The following is a 19834-nucleotide window of genomic DNA, read 5'->3' as shown; positions in this document are numbered from 1 at the left end:
GATCAGTTTTCTTTTGATCGCTTCATTAATTGCCACAAATCCGCTTCTTTCCTGTGGATGCAGACATTTGCCAAGGAGTGTGAAAGATTTCCAGACCATGGATATATAAAGGGAGGATAGGCCCAGTTCTTTGCGCACACTTTCCATTGGAATTGATGTTGGTAGGCCCAATACTCTTTTCCAGAAAAGACCCTCCAACAGTTTCCAGACCTCTGAATTAATGAAGAAATTTGCCTCTGCCGCGTAAATGAGGATAGGCACAACTTTCAGTTTATAAAAATCAATCAGTGGACGGAGGGAGAAGGAACAGTAACGTCGCTTAATTAACAATGCTTGTGAAGCTATGTTTGTAACTTTACTTCTAAGCCAGACGATACCCGGACCATCTTGGATGCTATTATTTAAGGTTACTCCAAGGTATACCACTGGTACCTCTTCCCCCGATAGGAACCACCTTAGATTTTTCATACCAATGATAGGTCCTAGTCTCAAGATCTTTGATTTTTTCGGATTTATACGGAGACCGTTCCCTTGTATGTAAAACTCGAGTGCCTTTAGTTGTCGCTGTAATCCGACAGTCGTCTGGTCTAGCAGCAGGAGGTCATCCGCAAACAGCCTTCCCACGGAGGTCTCCGCGATCTTTGGGGGGAAACATCTCACTGCTTCGAAAGCTGCCTGCATATCGGATATAAAAAGACAAAAAACAGCAGGAGCCAACAGACAGCCCTGTTTCAGACCATTCAAGGCCTCCACATTGTTTGAAAGGTTGCCCTGTCTGTCCAACCTCACTTTGAGAGTTGTCCCAGTATGCAGTGCCTCCAGAGGTTCTCTCAGGTTGTTCGGACAACCCCATTTCCTCAATTTTTGCCATAGAATTCCGCAGTCAACAGAATCGAACGCCTGTTCCAAGTCTATTGACGCAATATAGATGTTCTTGTATTTCTTGCCCTTAACCATACATTTTATTATGTTTATGATTAGCACATTTAAGGATGTTCCAATGCCCTTTCGAAAGCCTGATTGCCAAGGGTCCAAGTGGTTTGCCAACCGACTCCAGTCATTCAGATGTTTCAAGATTATTGCTGCGAATATTTTGCCGACGACATCCAAAAGGGCAATCGGTCTGTAGTTCGTGGGAACAGACCCGTCTCCCTTCTTAAAAATCGGCACAATTATGGACGTCATCCAAGATTTAGGTAACTTTTTTAATCTCGTTATGTCGTTGAACAAAACCAACATAAATGAAGCCCATTTTTCCGGGTCCCTTTTAAAGATGTCGTTGGTAAGACTGTCTGGTCCTGCGGCCCTTGAAGAGTTGGAATGTTTAATAAGGTCTAGGATATCTTGTTTTCAAAATTCGAAGTCCCAGTACTCATTTGATAATAAGAATGAGGCAGGACCACAGATTTTCCCCATAGAGTAAAAGTTCCTAAAGTGAGTTTCCCAAACTTCTGAGGCTACGGGGTTCACCATTTTTGAATCAGAGGGGATATTTATTTCATTAAACAGTTTCCAAATACCAGTGATGTTTTTATTAGAAAGTAGATGAAGCATCTTCTCACGGTCTTGTTGCATTATTTGATGTTTATGTTGCTTAAGCCAGTTCCTGTAGTTGTTTCTAGCTTTATTATACAGGACTAAGTCGGCTAGTGCACTAGTTTTGACGTATAGCCTCCTGGCTTTCCTTACCACTTTTTTTTTGTCACTACTTGATGATCGTAACAATGCCGCATGCATTGATAGATTCCCTTGGCAACCACCTTTGGGCGAAAGATCTTCAGTGCTTCAACATATTCTATCAAATTGGGACCTTGGTCCTTGGTTAAGGAGTCCAATGCCAGGACCATCTCTTTTCTTCCCATGCGTAGTCTATTGCCACCGGGAGTTAACTCAAGAAGCTGGTTTGATAGATGTTTACCGGGTACAAACGAGAACTTATCCCAGGCCTCAGTTTTGAGTTCCAAAATATTGTGGTCGTTCTGCTTCGTGGGGATCACTTTCAAAGATGTTAATTTTCCAAAGAGGATTTCTGATGCAAAAAAGTAGTCCAATGTGCTCATTTGGGCAGCCCGTTTCCATGTAGGGGTGGCCGGTTTGTCACCCGCCAAGTTCCCATTTACCATGTGTATATTCCTGGCTTTTAGTTCCTTCTCCAAGGTCACTCCTCTCGTTATATTTTTGGAGGCATTCAGAGGCAAGAACTCTATTTTCCTCTGCTTCTTATCGTAACATTCCATGTTAAAGTCTCCACATAGCAGAATTTCGAGTGACGAGCAGTCGATCCTCGCATCATCTATGGCTTCCAGTAGAACTTCCATGAATTTGTCCTCTTCTCGAGCTGTCGGGCCCCAATATACATTGCATATGAGCAGCTGCCAATCAGGGTTGAATAAAGCCGGTTTGTTCATTGATGAAATCCTAGTGAGTTGGATCCAGGGGTTTCTGTTTAGAGAAGAGAGCACTTTTATGCCACTAGTACGCTTAACCCCTATCAATAAACCCGAACTCGGTCTACCTTTCGTGCCCTTTATTGCGGGGTTTAAGTATAGCTCAAACCTGTCCAACAGAGGTAGATCACACAACCAGGTTTCCTGCAAGCAAAACAGATCGTAGGAGGACAGATGTGTTGCTGAATTTCCAAGTAAGTGCGGGTAACCCCTTGTGTTCCAACTCATGAACTTTATCCCTTTTAACATGGAGTTGGATTGGGCACTCTTAGGTAGATGTTGGCGTTATGATTTAGCAGATAGAGCCCCTGCCAGCCAACTCAAATCCTCTTGACTGTTCCTCAGGTTTGATCCTGCTTTGTCTGATTGGGTGTGCACTTGGTCTCTTCTACTGTCCACCTCTCGGGTCCCCCTACCACTATTTCCCACTTTCATCGTCTGTTCCTTTTTGGGTTTGGTAGTGGGGATTAAAGAGTTACTTAGTGGATGTTTCAAGCCCTTAGGACCTTCACAATCAATACTAGTTTCCTCCTCCAGCTCCTTGAGCACGAATCCACATAGGTTGAGTTTTGGACCCAGCTCTAGGAGTGAGTTTTTGGTGTTTTGATCACCTGTGTGGAGAATCACTCTGTCGTGTCGCTGTTCATTGTAGAATTCAATCCAATCTAAATCCCTTGATTTTAGTTTATCGGGATGGTGCAGGGATTGTAATAGCCTCATAACATTTGCCCGATTCATAGTTAAGTTGTCTTCATAACCTAGAGTTCTTTCCAGTAGAACTCTGTAGTGCTCCTTGGCATTTTGGTAGGCCCACGTACCGGCTTACTCTCAGTCGTTTCTGCCCATGACACTTTTCTTTTCATTTCTTTTGTCGCATCTGGGCTAACTCCTTTGTTACTGTTGGTTTCCAAGGATCTCTGGACGAAGAAGTTCCTTCTGTCTTCCATTTTTGTATAAACCAAGGCATTGAGTGGACGTGAGGCTATCCTTTCTTTGTCTGGGGGGCTGGCCGATTCTTCTCTACCAGATTGCACTCTAGATTTCCACTTGAATTTTTTGTCGAAATCTGGGTTCGAGATCGACACCATAGGCATTAAGGTCTTTTTAAATGACACTTGCGGCTCCACCCTGTCTTTAGCCATCTGACCCTTCGTCTCCCCTTTAGAGTCGACACCTTTGCTTTTATTGTATAACTCTGGGTCTTCATTCTCGGTACCACTTTCAATTTCAGATATGTTTGATCCAGACTTCCCCTCCAATGAAGTGTTTATGTCTGAGTAGACAGATAAGTCCATGAGAGAAATATCCATATTTTCGTTCGCCGTCTTGATGTCCAGACGGCGAGGGGACTCGTCAAGACACACTTTTGGGTGGGCGGCGGAAACATTATCTGTTTTTTTTATGGTCTCTCATAGATCAGTGGTTTGCAGGGAAATGCCAAATTCCTTCGAAGGGATAGACCAGTAACAATTTTGGATCTCATTGAAGGTTTCCTAATAGGCAAAGGCCCCTGTCCTATAGGTTTTTCCGTTAATGTAACCGTTTTCCCATAGTTTTTGTCCCCTTTCTTGTTTACTTTGAGTAGATCTTCCTTCGTGGGGGATAGACCTGATTTGGGTTTCCTAAATAAGTCAAACAATTTGATGTTGTTAGTTGACACTGGAGCCTCGGACTGATCCAGTATAACCTGGGGCAAGGTATTTGTTGCAATGGAGGTCACTGAACGTCCTTCTTTCAGTGCGCGCCCGCCTTCCTTCATTGCTGGGGTATTAGCCCACGCAAAAGAGTCTGTATTGGTAGAAGTGTCCATGTATTTGATAGAGGAAATTTCCTCAAAAGTACTCTTTGTAGGCAAAGTCGCCTGCGGATTTTGAGACGGCTCCGGAGTCGACGGTCCACTATCTGGGCCACCTGCGCCCCCTAACTGAAGACTTGACCTTTCCAATCTCCTTATTTCTTTTTCTTTTATAATTGGCTCGATGATACTTTTCAAAATTTCAGTCGTATGTTCGTCATTTTTTTCGAGTTTCGACTGAATTGCAGAGACAAAGCCTTATATAACGATCATTTTAGAGAATAGCATTGCAATTGTTGTCGTATGGTCCCAGAGCTGATCATTTTGCGACTCAATAAGTTTCATAAAGGGAACCATTACCAGAGCAAATGCTGTAATCATTCCTGGATCGATTTGAGGGTCTCCTTGGGTAGATTCCAAGACGGACAAGAGGTCCTCGTCTGTGGGAGAGGGTTGTCTTCTTTGCCGTTTACTTGGAAACGGTGCTTGCTGGGGGAATACTCCTTTGTGAAGTCTTTGTGGGGGTCCCCGAGGTAGAGTTTTATTATCTGAGGCAAGCGGCGCCCCGCCCATTTATTTGATGGTGACCCTTTGCCCTCGGGGACGAATGTATAAGTCCCTGAATTGTTCATTTGGTGGGGTCTGGGCCGTGACGTGCAGGGCTCCGGAAGACATTCTCGAGGGGTCACTCTATTTTGCTGGTCCACACTAGAATAGTTCTTGTGGAATTCGGTGTTCAGCAAGGAAATCCCAAAGGGTTTCCAGCTGTTGTCCGGCTTTTTTGCAAGATTCTGATCTCTTTTGGTCCCATATAAAGAACCAAAAACAAAGGGGTTCACATCTGAAGGGGGGGTTGACCTTGGAGAGCACGTCTCATGGTCATAAGTTACACCCAAGTCCTTTGGAAAGGAGGGAGTAGAATTTAAGGGAGTCCATTTAGGAAGAACCTCCCGCACTGGTTCCTTAGGGGGCGGTCCCATTTGTGGTTCCATACTCAGTCCCAAGTCTTCAGTGGCCGCCATACTATTTGAAAGTCCACAAATTCCAATTTCTTCGGGTGGCGCCGATGTATCCGGCATCTGTAAGGGCTGGTGGAACTGTGTGTGGGAACCTTCCCCTTCTCCTGAGCTGGTTCCTTTCACTACCTCCTCAACCATTTCCACATTTATTTGTAAAATGTTTTCGTGCGAAGCAGTACTACATGTGATGGCTACCTCGAGGTAGAAGCCCCCAACTGTCCTGTGTGGCGAAGGCTTTACAACCGGGGGAGTCGACCATTATAAGCAATTAGTCAGTATAACCTGGCCAAATTTACAGAAATTTCGGAGCTACTCGGGTGATGTACAAGTCTTTCAGTGACAGTAGTACGTGTGAACTTTCGTATTAGACGAACGATTGGTTGTTTTTTTTTTCTTTTTTTTTTAAAAAGGGAAAGTCTCAGAATTACATTGCTGCCCCCGAGCCTTCCTGCCAGAGACTGCACTTTGCGCACTTCTCACAAAGGGTCACCTTCCCACCAGGGCACGAGTGATGTCTTAGTTTTGGTAAGGGGTCAGGAAGAATGAGCCTTCACAACCTCCCCGACGAAACAGCCGCACAACAGCTGAAGCCCTTTCCCCCGACGGGCTTCTCGCCGCAAGGGTGACTCTGTCGCAGGGATAAGGGCTTGAAAGAATCATGTGACCACACACGTGAACAGGGTTGGCTCCACCTCCTCCAGGAAGCGGGTTGCGGCAAGCAAGGTCCCGGCAAGAGCAGTCCTCCTGTGCTCGCAGTGCCGGGATCAAAAAGCAAGTTGTCGGGTGCAATAAGTCAGTTTCACTACTGCTTCACAGTTTTTCAAATGCGCCGCTCGGGCGACTGTCGCAGGGATAAGGGCTTGAAAGGATCACGTGACCACACACGTGAACAGGGTTGGCTCCGCCTCCTCCAGGAGGGTGCAGCAAGTCAGTTTCACTACTGCTTCACAGTTTTTCAAATGCCTTACTGTTGTCCCACAAGTCTGCTAAATAGAAGTTAAATAGGGTGTGGGCTAGCACCCCCCCCGTCTCACTCCTTTTTTAAGGTTTATTTTCCAAGAACGATCTCCTAGGGTGTTTAATCTGACCCTCGTGGCGTTCTTAGAGTATAATAGTTGATGGTCAAATAGCGCTGGTGGGGGACTTTAACATCGCTTTGTCTCATGACCTAGATATGGACACAAAGGGACCAACCCACAAGGAAAGATTGGCGTCCAAGCTGCTGAGGGACAGATTGAACGGCCTGTGCCTCAGGGATGCCTGGAGAGGGGTGTACGGAGACACAGTGGGCTTTAATTTCTTCTGCGCGGTGCATGGGTCGCAATCTTGCATCGATTTTATTTGGGTCTCGGCCCCCTTATTGGGTCGGGTGAAGGGCATAGAGGTGGCCCTTTAGCAGTGGTCTCAATGACTCTCACCCTTACAGGGCGCAAGGCAACGCTGTAGCGCTGGACGGTGCTGGGGGAATTGCTGCAAGATCTACTTATAAGAGGAACTCTTGAGAACAAGGTAAGGGACATTTTTTTACCTCAACACGGCTGAGGCTACGGGGGTGAACACCCGTTGGGACGCATTCAAGGCGACGCTGGGGAGTTGGGGGGGGGGGGATTCATCGCTACAAAGGCTGCAAGGGACAAGCAACTGAGGGCATTGGAGGTTGAATTGAAGGCTGAGGAGGAGGCATCTCGGGATTGCCGACTAGGCGGGCCATGATGGAGTACTGCCAGGCAGAGGGTCAACTCAACATCCTTAGAAACAAGAAGGCAGAGAGGTCCCTGCTATTTGTCTGCCAGTAATTCTATGACAGGCTACTAGCACGTCTGCTGGGGGAGCATTGTCCCGCAGAACTATAACGGCTATTAACGACGGGCAGGGAAAATCGTTGCTCTCACAGCAGAGTTTCAGGAGGTCTTTGCCCAGTATTGCAGGGACCTTTATCAGACCCAGAACCCTCCTGAGCCACTACAGGAAGATTATCTTAGTGAGGTCCATCTGCCACGGCTGAGAGACGAGCATAGAGCAGACTTAGGTCAGGAGATAACGGAAGAGGTGGAAAGGAAGGATATCCCATCCCCCCCCCCCCCCCACAAATCACCCGAGCTGGACGGGTATACTGCAGCCTGCTACAAAACATTTGGGCAGCTTTCCATCCCCCTTCTCACAAGATTATACAACCACTTTTGTGAATCTTGTAGTATTTCGGCATCGATGGAGGAGGTGAAAATTATTCCTATTCCGAAACCAAACGCCAATCTCACTGTGTGTGGCTCCTATAGACCAATAGCATTAATTAAGTTAGATGCCAAAATATATACCAACATTTTAGCCAAAAAGGTTGGAGGGACACCTCCCATATTTGATTAATCCAGATCAGTCAGGTTTTGTAAAGGGACATTCAACATTCCATAACATTCCTAGAACAGCACACCTGGTGGAGAAGGAACACAAGACCGCGCTCCCAGCGGTCCTGCTCTCCCTCGACGACCGGAGCCCCTCCAGCAGCACCTGCGGGAGCCGGACGAGGTGCATAGTATACCCTTTGGAGCAGTTCAGCATCTTTTGCTGATGACATGTTGCTTGCGCTCACACAGCCTGGGGAGTCTGTGGAGGTGTGTAAGAGGGCGTTAACAAAGTTAAGGGGGTCGAGGGTTTCGGGCCTGAAAATCAATGAGTCCAAGTCGGAACTGCTTAATCTCACAGTAGAGGGGAGGGAGGCAGAGGACCTGAAGGTTACCTCACCTCTCATTTGGAGCCCAGGGAGTTTGGGGTTGGATGGGCGGGGGCGGTGGGGGAGGGTTCGATACCTGGGAAATCATAGAACATCTAGACTTCAAGGGTAGTGGTTACCAGTCCATGTTGGCCTCCATAAAGGTGGACCTCGGCAACTGAAAAAAATGGAGAATTTCTTGGGTAGGTAGAATTGCGGCAATCAAGATGGTCACACTGCTTCGGCTGCTATACCTCTTTCAAGCTTTACCATTGGCGGTGCCCAATACCTTTTTTCAGGACCAAGGGAAGATCACAGGGCAGTTCATCTGGGAGGGTACGTGCCCAAGACTTAAATTCAGCCTCTTAACATTCCCTAGGGGGGAAGGTGACATGGCTGTACCCATTTTTAAGCAGTATTACGAGGTGTCCCAAAACTGAATTATTAGGGAATGGCTCATGGGAAGCAAGGAGAAACTGTGGGTGGCAATGGATCGGGCGGTAGCAAGAAGGGACCTGCGAGAGGTCATGTGGCTCCCGCACCCGCCGCAGCACCTATACCTCAGCGACATAACAAAACTGGTGGCCGTAACATGGGACAACTTAGTTAAAAAGTACGGGATCATGACGTTCCCGTCCCTGTTCACTCCACTGCACAATAAACCAGATGTTTTCCGGGGACATCTGCACACTGGCAAAAAGGTGGATGCCACGTGATTCGGGATATGTGCCAAGGCCTCACCATACGACCCTTCCACAAGTACAAGTAAAGTTTTGGGGAGGGGGAAAATTAAAGACTACGCTACTTCCAAATGAGGCATTGGTTATGGAACCCTGATGTGAAGATGTCAGCAAGGAGCCCTTCAACGCACGTTGAAAAAAGCATAACACATGACGGGGAAAGGGGCCTTATTGTTAGGAAGAATCCTGTGCAGTTCCCTTAGAGAGCACTACACAAGATTAGGACTACAGGTGAGAGCAATAAATCCCCTTTGATACCAGTCTGTACCACAAAGATTGAGTTGGTAGCTGTGGCTGAGCAGTAAGACTTATCTCAAGAGGAGATGAGCAGTATTCAGGGTTTCCACATTAGGTCTACAGTACTATGGGACAAGGAAACACTGACCAAAGCTTTGTATTAAAAAGTAGATATATATTTATTTTATACACTTCTAATAAAACACCTGTATCACAGTCATCAAGCAAGTTAAATTAAGTCACAGGAAAAATACACACACTCCCAAGTTGAATTGTAGACCAAGTGAACCAGAGTGAAAACTGAGCAAAACGGCACAGTGAAAACCACACACGAGGAGTGTTCTAACAATTTCTCACATGGGAGGGAAAACACAAGTTATTGAGAAATACCTTCTTACAAACCCTAGCAACACTTCCCCCAAGTTTGTGAACCAGTTCAAGCAAGACAGTGCATCAGTATAAACAATACTTAAATGAAAACCGAGCAAAATGGCATTTCACAAGGTTTAAAAAAGGAATGAAAGGGTAGTTGTAAGCAATTGGTGCACCACACAGTTCTAGATGAGAATCAATCTAAAGAAAGCAGGTCTAACAGATGTAGCCAGAGTCAGTAGGCCTGTGCCAGAGTTAGTGGTACAGGGCAAGGGCCCAGGAGCAAAATGTTCTTGTAGCTGCAGTCAAGTCTTTGGTTAACGATGTTGAAAAGGTGGATGCAGAGAGCGAATAGACAATGTTAAGAGAGAGGGGCGGCCAACCCAACAGGTAGGTAAAGGATTTAAAACACCTTTAGTGCTACCGCGAAGAAAGGGCGGCCTGGCGGAACAATGTACCTTTAAAATGAAGAAGTGGCTTCTGCGGTGGCGGTTGTTCCTGGTAGTTCCTGCAGTTCGGGGGATCCAGCAGAGGAAGAGAGGCTCTCATCGTGGAGGAAGGTTCGAGTTACTGCACTACCCAAGGATGAAACCAGCCGTGGTGCTGCCCGACGAGTAAAAGGTACGCTCCTTTAAATCGCAGTCAAGGTGGACTGGTGCCTGGCTATCCGGCCTCAGAGTACAGAGTACGGGAGATTCGACCAAGGCAGGTCCGGGAAGGCAATTGGCAAACCAGCTCAAGGGAAGAAGGCTCTTGCAGATGAAGATCTCCTCTCGTCGTGTGGAGAAAAGTGGTGAGACGCTGCAGCAGGGCTTCACCGGTGGTTCAGTCGTTGCAGATGTCTTTGGCTTCTCTCCTCTTCGGCTTCTTAGTTCCAGTGGCGACGTCTTGCTCTTCCAGTCCTCAGGACCCTGCTTTTATGCAAAATGATCCCCATTCATACAGCCTAGCTGTCACTCACACAGTGGAGTGGTCATCTTGGCGGGAGACCCTCCAGCCTATCAGGATAGAGTGCGACATGAGTTGCGGAGGTAACCCTATCCGGGAGTCCTACTCCCCGCTCCCACACAATGGACCTGCCCCAGACTCAGTGGTGCTGAAAGGAGGGCTTCTTGGCAGAAGCCTGCCAAAAGGACGAACAAAGGATCCCCGACCTGGGTTAGGAGTTTAGAGAAAGACAAGAGAAAGAAGTTATATTAAATTTCTGGCAAATAAAACCTACCGGAGTAAAGTTAATATTAAAATAAACCGGCGGTATGTTAGAGGCTGTCAGAAAAAGTGGTAGCCTCGAACAATGGGAAAATCCCATAGGAAAATATTTGCGGTCAAATATTTATGGTAGTAACCACTGCCACCAGCCAGAAGCTTTAGAGAGAGGGACTTTACGGTACCTCCTCGAAAATGAACCCAAGGGAAAAACTATTAACCCTTTCCAGTACCTCCATAGTAAGATGGGTTGTACTGGTTAAGTTCATAAAAATTGACTAGTAAAGTCAATGGGGACTTTACGTGCCCTGGGAGACAGTAGTCAGTCCCAGGGTATGAAGTCTATGTTTGGGGGTCGCTACGACACCCCTATGTCACTGCACGGAGGGTGCTGTGAAACACATGTGAATAAAGATGGTTCCCATGGGGTTGAGAAAATCCCATAGACATTAAACACAAAAATAGCCTAGAACACACATAGCAAAAATGCCTAAGAGTGGGAAAAAGAGTCTCACTCTTAGCAGGAGAAAGAAATAAACCCTTCAAATCCAGCAAAGCTGCTGGGGAACTCTATAGGTAAGGGAAATTAGCTATAGCATGAGAATTCTCCCTAACACTTATCTCGGGTCTTTACAAAATGTTAGCGTCGGCCACTCCCCGGGCAAAATGGCCATATATGGGGCAGTGGGAAAGGACGATTGGGCGAGAGTTGGAGAGGAGCGATTGGGAAAGGTTGTGGGCACTGATGCCCAAGATGGTTAAGGCATCTCCGCTACACGAATGCTGGTATAAACTGATCTTCAGGTGGTATTACACACCGGTCCGACTTCACAGAATATATCTCGAGACACTAAAGGTATGTTGGAGAGATTACAAGGGGTCGGGGAACGGGGTGAGGTTTTTTTATATTGCTCCTGGTCACATATATGGTGGAGGTGCCCTAAAATGTAGCCATTCTGGAGGGAGGTGCGGGAGGCTCAGGAGGGTATCTTTGGAGAAGCTGTAGGGGTGCACCCGGAGGAAGTGATCCTAGGGCTGGATGGTGGGCTGCGGTAGTGGAGCCCAGAGGAAGGCCAGAACAGTGCTCACCTTGGCGGCAATGCTCCCAATTGAGCAGCATTGGAAGGGGGCCAATATCCCTACAAAGCAAGACTGGCTATGGAAAAAATGTGTGGTCCTCAAGTGGGCAACGTATGCAATGAACAATACATTAGTGGGCTCCGCCACAGGCTGGGGGCAGACCCTGGCGTTCCTCAGGGAAGACTTTATAGACCAGTGGCGTCCTCAGCACCTGAAATTATTAGGTCTTGTACGATTGGACCGAAAAAAAAGGTCTGACCGTACAAAACGACCGAAAAATGCTTCCACCAAAGGTTCGAACACCAAAAGTTCAAACCTTTGGTGGTAGCATTGCAGGTAAGTAAATAAATAAATAAATAAATCAACACCCCGCTCACTATACTTTACAGTGTAGTGAGCGGGGTTTGTGGGTGAAACCCCTGCAGCCCCCGTAGTATGTAAGTGTGTTTGCATGAGAAAGGTGCAAACTTTAGGTAGTTTGCACCTTTCTCATGCAAACTTTCCAGCCGTGGCAAAATCAGCCGCGGTCGCATCACTTTGAATCAAATTATTAGACGTTTGTTGTATCATTCTAATGTTCCTGCTAGATCATGTGCGAGTACCTGCCATGAGGGGGACAGGTATTCGGTCATCTTTGTAAATTTGTGCAGGTCTTGCTTCAAAAGGTATATTGACTACAGAAAATGAATAAACTGTTTAAAAAAAAGAAAATACAATAATCTGGAGAGTGCTTAGGTCATACCTCCATCAACTCAAAGAGCAGGCCTGGCTCAATGACCACCGTCACATCGTACTCTGTAGCATTCTTGCCCGGGATGGATCCAAGGAAAGAGTCTCTCATGGCACAGGCACCCTCGACAGCTTCTTCTAGACCAGGCTTCTTCCAGACTGAGCTCGAATGAATCCAACCAGTGCGAAAAACACTTTCAGGTGCTTAAAAAATGAATATAATTGTACATGAGAAATGCAATTTTGTTTATGGGTTGCAGTTCACAAACATACATTTCCTATAAAAATGAACTCATCCTATGCAGCTGAGCACTAGCATACACTTTAAAATTATTAATATAGTACTGATTCCATTTTGCAAGCTGACCTGCACACAAAACAAGCCTTCACCCAATGGCAACCAGAGCTTGGAACACTCTCCAATCCCATATCCATACTGCCCCTTCCATCTTCACCTCATGCATAACCTTAAAACAAGTACCCCTTTCCTCCACAAATAATCTAGCCAGACTACCTCCCTGCTATACTTTAATCTTCCTATCCTGTTCTGAAAACATTGTAACTACTTTTTCACCTCATCCCTTTGGACTTTGCAAGGTGTACTTGACTCAATGGGTAGAGCCGGCGCTGCTGTATAACATTTTTTTATAAAATAAACAAAATAATAAATATCAACTCAGTTGGTGAAGTAGGAGGAACAAGATACTTACCAGTAACTCCTGTCCTCCAGCATTGGTATCTTTCATGGATTCACATGCTTATGAATATTCTGCGTCATCAGGCTGGGAATCCTCTGTAATATTAAAACAGTTTAGCTTTAAAGCGTAAAACTGCTCGTCACTGATATAGCCTATTGCTATCACTTTGGGTCATACTGCCTGTTAGGGAGAATTATCTGTTAAGGCTAATTTCCCAATCCTAGTGAGTCCCCCAGCAGCTTTGCTTGATTTTTGGGGTTTATTTTTTGCTCCTGCTAAGAGTGAGACTCTTTTTTTCTCCCACTCTTATGCATGATTTGAGAATGTCCTTTGACTATGTAATGTGTTTTATGGGCTATGGGGTCTTTTACTCCATAGGGCTTCATGTGTTTTTGGTATGTGTGTTACACAGCACCCTCAGTGCAGTAACACAGGGGTGTCATAGTGACCCCCAAACATAGACTCCATACCCTGGGACTGACTACTGTCTCCCAGGGCATGAAAAGTGGTGGTCGGACAAAAGGCCAAAAAAAGAAATCCCGAATAACAAAAATCTCGAAAAAAAAGGCAGAAAAAAAAATATCGACCTTTTTTTATTTTATATATATGTATTTTTTGGGTCAGGTAAGTAAAAAAAATGGTTAAAATAAAAAAAATAGAAAAAAAGAGGGGTTGGGGGGGAACCCCCCCATTTAAAAAAAAAACGTCAAAAAAAATTCGATATTTTTTTTTTTCGGCCTTTTTTTTTTCGAGATTTCTAATTTCGGTTTTATGACCATAAACCATGTAAAGTCACAATTGGCTTTACTAGTCTCAAATTGTGAACAGAACCAGTACAAACCATCATATTGTGGAAGTACTGGTAGGAGTAATTCGATTGCCCCTGGGTCTGTTTTCCAAGGGGGCACTGTCCAGTGCCCCCCTTGTCGAGTTTCTGGCTGGTGGCAGTGGATACCACGCAAAATATTCCACCGGAATATTTCCTATGGGATTTTCCCATTCATTTTAAACGCACCACTTTTTGGTGCAATGTTAAAGATACCGCCGGGTTATTCATTTAATATTTATTCCCCGGTTGGGTCTTTTTGCCAGGACTCGGTTTTAAAATGGCGTTTGTGTTCGCCTCTGAAACTCTAACCCAAGTCCAGCCCTTTGTTCCATTGTTCCACTTTTTGGTGGGCTTCTCCACAGAAGCCCTCCAAATGGTGCCACTCTGTCTGGGGTCAACAGGATGTGTGGGAGGGAGATTAGGCACCCTGGACTGAGTTGCTTTGGCAACTCAAGTCGCACTCTTGTGTGATTGGCCCAGTGGTGAGCCGGCTGGCTCACCACTTAGCATGTTTGAGTGACATCTAGGCTGATGAATGGGGGTTTTGCTGTATAAAAGCAGGGCTTTGCGGACTGGAACTTTAGAAGTCGCCACAGGACCTAAAGAATCCGAAGAGGGGAGAAGCTGAGCCATCTACAAACGATGACACCACCGGTGGAGCCCTGCTGTACGAACTCACCACTTCCCTGGCGACAGAGGAGATCTTCTTCCAGGAGAGTCTTCTTCCCCTTGAGCTGGTGGGACCAACCAGTTCCCCTTTTTCTCCTTCCTGGATCGTCTCGTGGTCGAATCGCCCGTGCCAAGCACCCCGGCACCCGGATAGCCACGCTTCACCACTACCGCGAATAAAAGGGTCGTACCTTTTAACCGGGAAACTCTGCGGCTGGTTTCTTCCCTGGCAGTGCAACGACCTCCAGCTTTCCTCCACGTCGAGATCTCCTCTTCCCCTGGACGAAGCTCTGACTTGCACCCGCTGCCAGAAACAACTGCCCCCGCTGGAGCTTTCTCACCATTTCAGGTACTGTGTCTCGTCTGGTCTCCCTTGCAACAGACTGTCCAAGGTGTCCCGTAAATCCTTGACTCTCTATCCTGGGGTGACCTCGGACCTGCTAACATTACCTTTCTGACTTGATCCAACCTCTTCTGACTTTTCTGCAAAGACTTTGAGTGCATTTCCACTGTGTGATCTTGGGCACATTCCGCCTTGCTCTCTCCAAGAGTGGGCCTGGCCTATGAACTTTTTGCTCTACAGTAGACCCTGCCTTTCTTGACTTGCTGTGGTTTCTTAAAAGTGTTGGTACTGTGTGTTTTTCCTATTCTGCCTTTTCTCTCCCTTTTTAAACAAATTATTGGAGTGCCATCTACGGTTACGCGCTCACCTCTGTTTTGCTAAATAAGTGGTGTCTTAACCTAGACTTGTCGAATATTTAACTAGGGAGGTGTATATACTTATAGTGACTGTGTTTGAACTTGCTTGATATATTAGTGCCAGTGTATTTTTACAAGTGTGTTTTTGAATAAATAATTATATACTTTTATACCAAAGCTCTGGTCAGTGTTTGCGTGTGCTACTGTATTTTTAGCCCTATTGTGTATACTCTATATACTACCTAACTCTTCTTGAGAGAGGTCTGACTGCTCAGCCACAGCTACCAGGTAAATCTGGGTGGTGCAGTCTGCTACCAATTGGGTTTACTGCTTACTCCTGTAGTCTTAAACGTTTTGCAGTGGTCCCTAAGGGAACTGCACAGGTTTCTGCCTAACACTGCCCTAGCCAATGACATTATTCCTCCTTAGCCCCAACCCTAGTGGCCATCTACAGATTTGGAGGTGCACGTAATGTGGCAGTAAGAATAAGGAAGAGCCATAGAGGGGTAGGCAGGAGGGTGGCAGGGTAATCCATGAAAGGTACCAATGCTGGAGAACAGGAGTTACAGGTAAGTAACTTGTTCTTTCTCCAGCATTGAATATTTCATGGATTCACATGCTTATGAATACGATTACACAGCAGTACATATACACAACCAATGGGAGGCAGAGAAGCAACTGAACTTGCCTCTGGAACACTCACCTCATGCAAATAGGTTGCCGAGCACTGGCTGGCCGGCACGGAACTCCTCCCTGGAATCCCTGTCAATGCAGTAAAATCTTGTCAAGTGGCGGACAGACCTCCACATAGCAGCCCTGCAGATGTTGAACAGGGGAACACCAGACAGGAAGGCAGTGGTAGAAGCTACAGCTCTGCTGGAATGTGTCCTTGGCCTTCCTGGCAGGGGTCAGTGCGCAAGAAAGTGGCAATGCGAGATAGAGCCAGAGAGCTACCTGGAAACTCTAAATCTTAGTCAGGGCTTTGCCCTTTGCCACAAGTCTGAATGAAACATTTGTGATGTCTTTCGGAACGGTTTTGTGCGTGTGATATTAAACTTCAAAGCACGCGCTACATCCAGCGAGTGTAAAGCCCTCTCCCCTGGAGAAGTGGGAGCACCAAGGAGAACTGGTAAAAGCAAAGTATCATTCAGGCGTAAATCTGAGGGAACGTTTGGCATGAAGGAAGGATTTGTGCAGCTGTGAGGTTGGCATCATGAAAGGAGATAGACAACAGATTCAATGTAACAGAAATACCTTTATTAACTTTAATGTCAAGATGGTGTAAGGCCTAACTTGCCCTATGCTAAGGTGGGATTTCCCTTCATAAAGAAACTAAGGATAGTCTGTGTCATTTAGTTCAAATTAAAAGTCTGTCTCTGTCCAAAACCTATCCTCCCCATACAAATAAAACAAAACAATGTGTAGGGATGTCACTATAAACTAAACAGTGTTCCAAATGTAAAGTTCTGAGCTATTTCCAGCTTGGGCTTATTCTTCAGCTTCTCCTGCCCAAGTACCAACAAGTTGACCACAGAGTTTAAGTTACCTTGGATTTAAGGTAATACTGTTACACACCTTTTAAATGTCAGGATTCCCTTCCCCAAGTTCAATACAGTTTCATTGCAGCAAGTCTCAGGGTTCCCTTTCCCAAGTTCAATGTAACAGTTGTCACAAAAGGAAGTATCTTGAGGCTCTGTTTTTAAGATAAGTTCCAACAATTCTTCCCATCTCCGGGTTCCCTTCCCCAAGCTTTAAATACACCAATAGTAGTTTTCCTTTTGACACAATGGTAGGTTTCCTTGTCAACACATAGGGGTTCTCTGGTCTGGTCAGACCACACAGTCTACCCATCACAGGTCGCACAACCAGGAACCCTTAGTTCTCCTGCTCAGGCATAGGCTCGTCAGTGTCTTGCCTCTGTATTTCAAATTCCTTAGTTTGACTTCCTTATTCTGTACACATTCAATGTCTTGTTTTATTTCATGGTCTTATTCACACTTCACTTCTGGTGACCCTTTTACCCACCTTCATGCATAGCTCCCTCCAAGTATATATGTTACTGTCCTTTAAGCACGATTTTGGGGATTTTATTAGTTCGATATTCAACAAACAAATAGTTTTCTGGCTGTTGCTTTGGGTTCTGTGAGCCTCGCTCAAATTTGGACAGGAGCTTGGCAGGCACAGGCAATTTCAATACCTCTGCGAGGCCAGACACAGCGTCCTCCTTGCTCTTTCCTCACTGAAGCTCATTTTGCTCCCTGGATACTTCCCTCGGCTTGTGGATGTTGACCGGCATCCCGTCGCCAGCTGGGGTCACACCACGACTGCCTGCAGACTCTCGGGGTTTCCTGCTGATGTCTGCCCAAGTTCCCCAGGTCTCTCCCTCCACTTTCTTTTATACACCTCTGGTCCTTCAATGGGCTGCAGGTGTATTCCATTATACAATTCTGCCTGACTGTGATTAAGAGGACATGCCTGGCCTTCATACCTTGCAGGCATCTTCTTTGTCCCAGTACCTAAGTGGTGACAGTGTGTGGTGTTCCTTACTCTCAGCTGTCTCTTCCTTGCCTCAGTACTGTCAGGTGTCCCAAGAGGGGAAACAAAGGGAGCTGACCTACAATAACCCATAACGGTCAGGGGAGGCTTAGGTTGGTTGTCATTAGGAAAAGGGGGATACCATGTCTCGCGTAAGGCACCCCCACTCTCAATCCTCAAGGACCCTCCACCCAGGTGATCTTCCCTCATATATTCACCGCCCCCCGGGTCAAGTTCTGGCAGCCATGCCTTTCTCTTAGTTACTTCAGGGGGGTCATAAGAGGGCTGATTTTGAGAACGCTCTCAGGTTTCTCACACAGCGCACTACCTTGAATTGGAGAAAAGCCAGGCAAGGCGGTTTACAGGAGCCCTCTCGCAGTTCCTCCCCACACCTGGCAGATGTAATGGGCACCAAGCAAGAAAGTGTTTTTCCATGATAGAAACTTCAATGGAGCCCGGTGAAGAGGTTTAAATGGAGTGCCCATCAATATGGACAGACCAACGTTGAGTTCCCACGCGGAGACCATAGAGAAGGTCAGCCTGTGATTTCATTGTAGCGAGAGATGGCTGCCAAAAGTGCTTTAATGGATGCATGAGCCAGTCCTGCATTTGCAAGAGTTAGGAGAATGGCAAAACATGCACAGCTTTGATTCGAAGAGGGTTTAGATCTTGCGACGGATATCCAATGGTAAAAACGTTTTAATTTGTGCTTGTAGCATAATAATGTAGAAGGTGCCCCAGCCTTTGCAAGAATATTTCTGAACTCTAGAGGTAAATCGAAGCGTCCAAATTCTTGGGCTGTGGGAGCCAAGCCCTCAATGTTAGCGACAATGGATCGTGATGCAGTACTGATCCTCCATCTCTGGAGTAGAGGTCTGACAGAGGCGGTAGCTTGATGCAAGGAGTGACAGACAGGTGAAGTAGGTCAGGTCACAGTACCAAATCTGGCGCGGCCATGCTGGGGCAATTAAGATCATCTTGCAGTGGGTCAGTTTGAGCGCGTTTAGTACACGCAGCAGAAGTGGAGGGAATGTATAGAGAAAACGACCTTCCCATTGGATGGAGAAGGCGTCCCCCAGACTCCTCTTTTGAGGGTACCGCTTGGCAAACTGGGGGCACTTGGAGTTCAGTGCCAAAGTTGATTTCGGGGTGACATCACCTGGCGAAGATGTGAAGAACTTGGCTCTGGTGGAGCACCCATTCGTGACATGATCGTAGCTCCCTGTTGAGGGAATCTGCAGTGGTGTTGTGGATTCCCGGCAGATGGAAGGGGAGAGGAAACATGTTGTGTGATATTGCCCAGTTCCATATGCTTGAGCTTCCTTGGACAGTACTGTAGAGTGGGTACTGCCCTGCTTCCGGATATAAAACATGGTGGTCATGTTGTCGGTGAAGATGCCACCAATTTGATCTGGAGTTGCGGTTTGAATCATTTCAAGGCCCAAAACATGTGCTGAGCTCCAAAACATTTATGTATAGGGCCTTATCCTCGAGTTGCCACAGACCTCTGGGGTGGTGTTGGCCTATGTGGGATCCCCATTCTCCCAGGGAAGCATTGGTGGTGACTGTGGCCTGATGAAAAGGGACGTGAAAAGGAGTCCTGCATGAGGTGCTTACGATGGTTCCACCACTGGAGAGTTTTGCGGAAAGATGGCGTGAGGACAATTTTGTCGTTCCAAAAACCTGAAACTTGGCTGCCATTGATCATCAAGGAACTCTTGAAGGGGCCTCATGCGAAGTCTGCAGTGTGGAACTAATGGGATGCAAGAGTATATCATCCCAAGCAGAGATTTGATGGAGCAGACTTTTGCCACCTGCGATGTGGTGTAAGGGTGTAGAAGAAGGCAACTGACCAGCTGGTGTCATGGTTTTGGGTGAAGACTTTTATTAGATTTTTTTCTAAAAACTATCCCCAACTCTTCCTGCCTCGAACTAAAAACAAAGGAACTGTCAAAATGTCTGTCAACTGAAAACACATCGTCTTGTGTCAAAACCCTAATTCTCTCCCTTACACTACAACTAAGAATCCTAAGGAAAAGTAACGTTTTCTCACCAGGAGTACCATTCCCTTC

The 19834-nt window shown here is 46.3% G+C and overlaps 1 protein-coding gene across 1 annotated transcript in view; it reads right to left on the bottom strand.

Moving 5' to 3' along the window:
- IARS2 (isoleucyl-tRNA synthetase 2, mitochondrial) overlaps positions 1-19834 on the bottom strand; it is a 1527005-nt gene that overhangs the window by 197393 nt on the left and 1309778 nt on the right. The window contains exon 21 of the mRNA XM_069608590.1: positions 12346-12536. Coding sequence (XP_069464691.1) covers positions 12346-12536 — 191 coding nt within the window. The remainder of the gene's footprint in view (positions 1-12345; positions 12537-19834) is intronic.

Source organism: Ambystoma mexicanum, chromosome 4q, assembly GCF_040938575.1.
Source record: "Ambystoma mexicanum isolate Mex_15411 chromosome 4q, UKY_AmexF1_1, whole genome shotgun sequence".
Lineage (NCBI taxonomy): Eukaryota > Metazoa > Chordata > Amphibia > Caudata > Ambystomatidae > Ambystoma > Ambystoma mexicanum.
The sequence above is the reverse complement of the archived record's forward strand: the minus strand, read 5'-3'. Positions and strand labels throughout refer to the sequence as shown.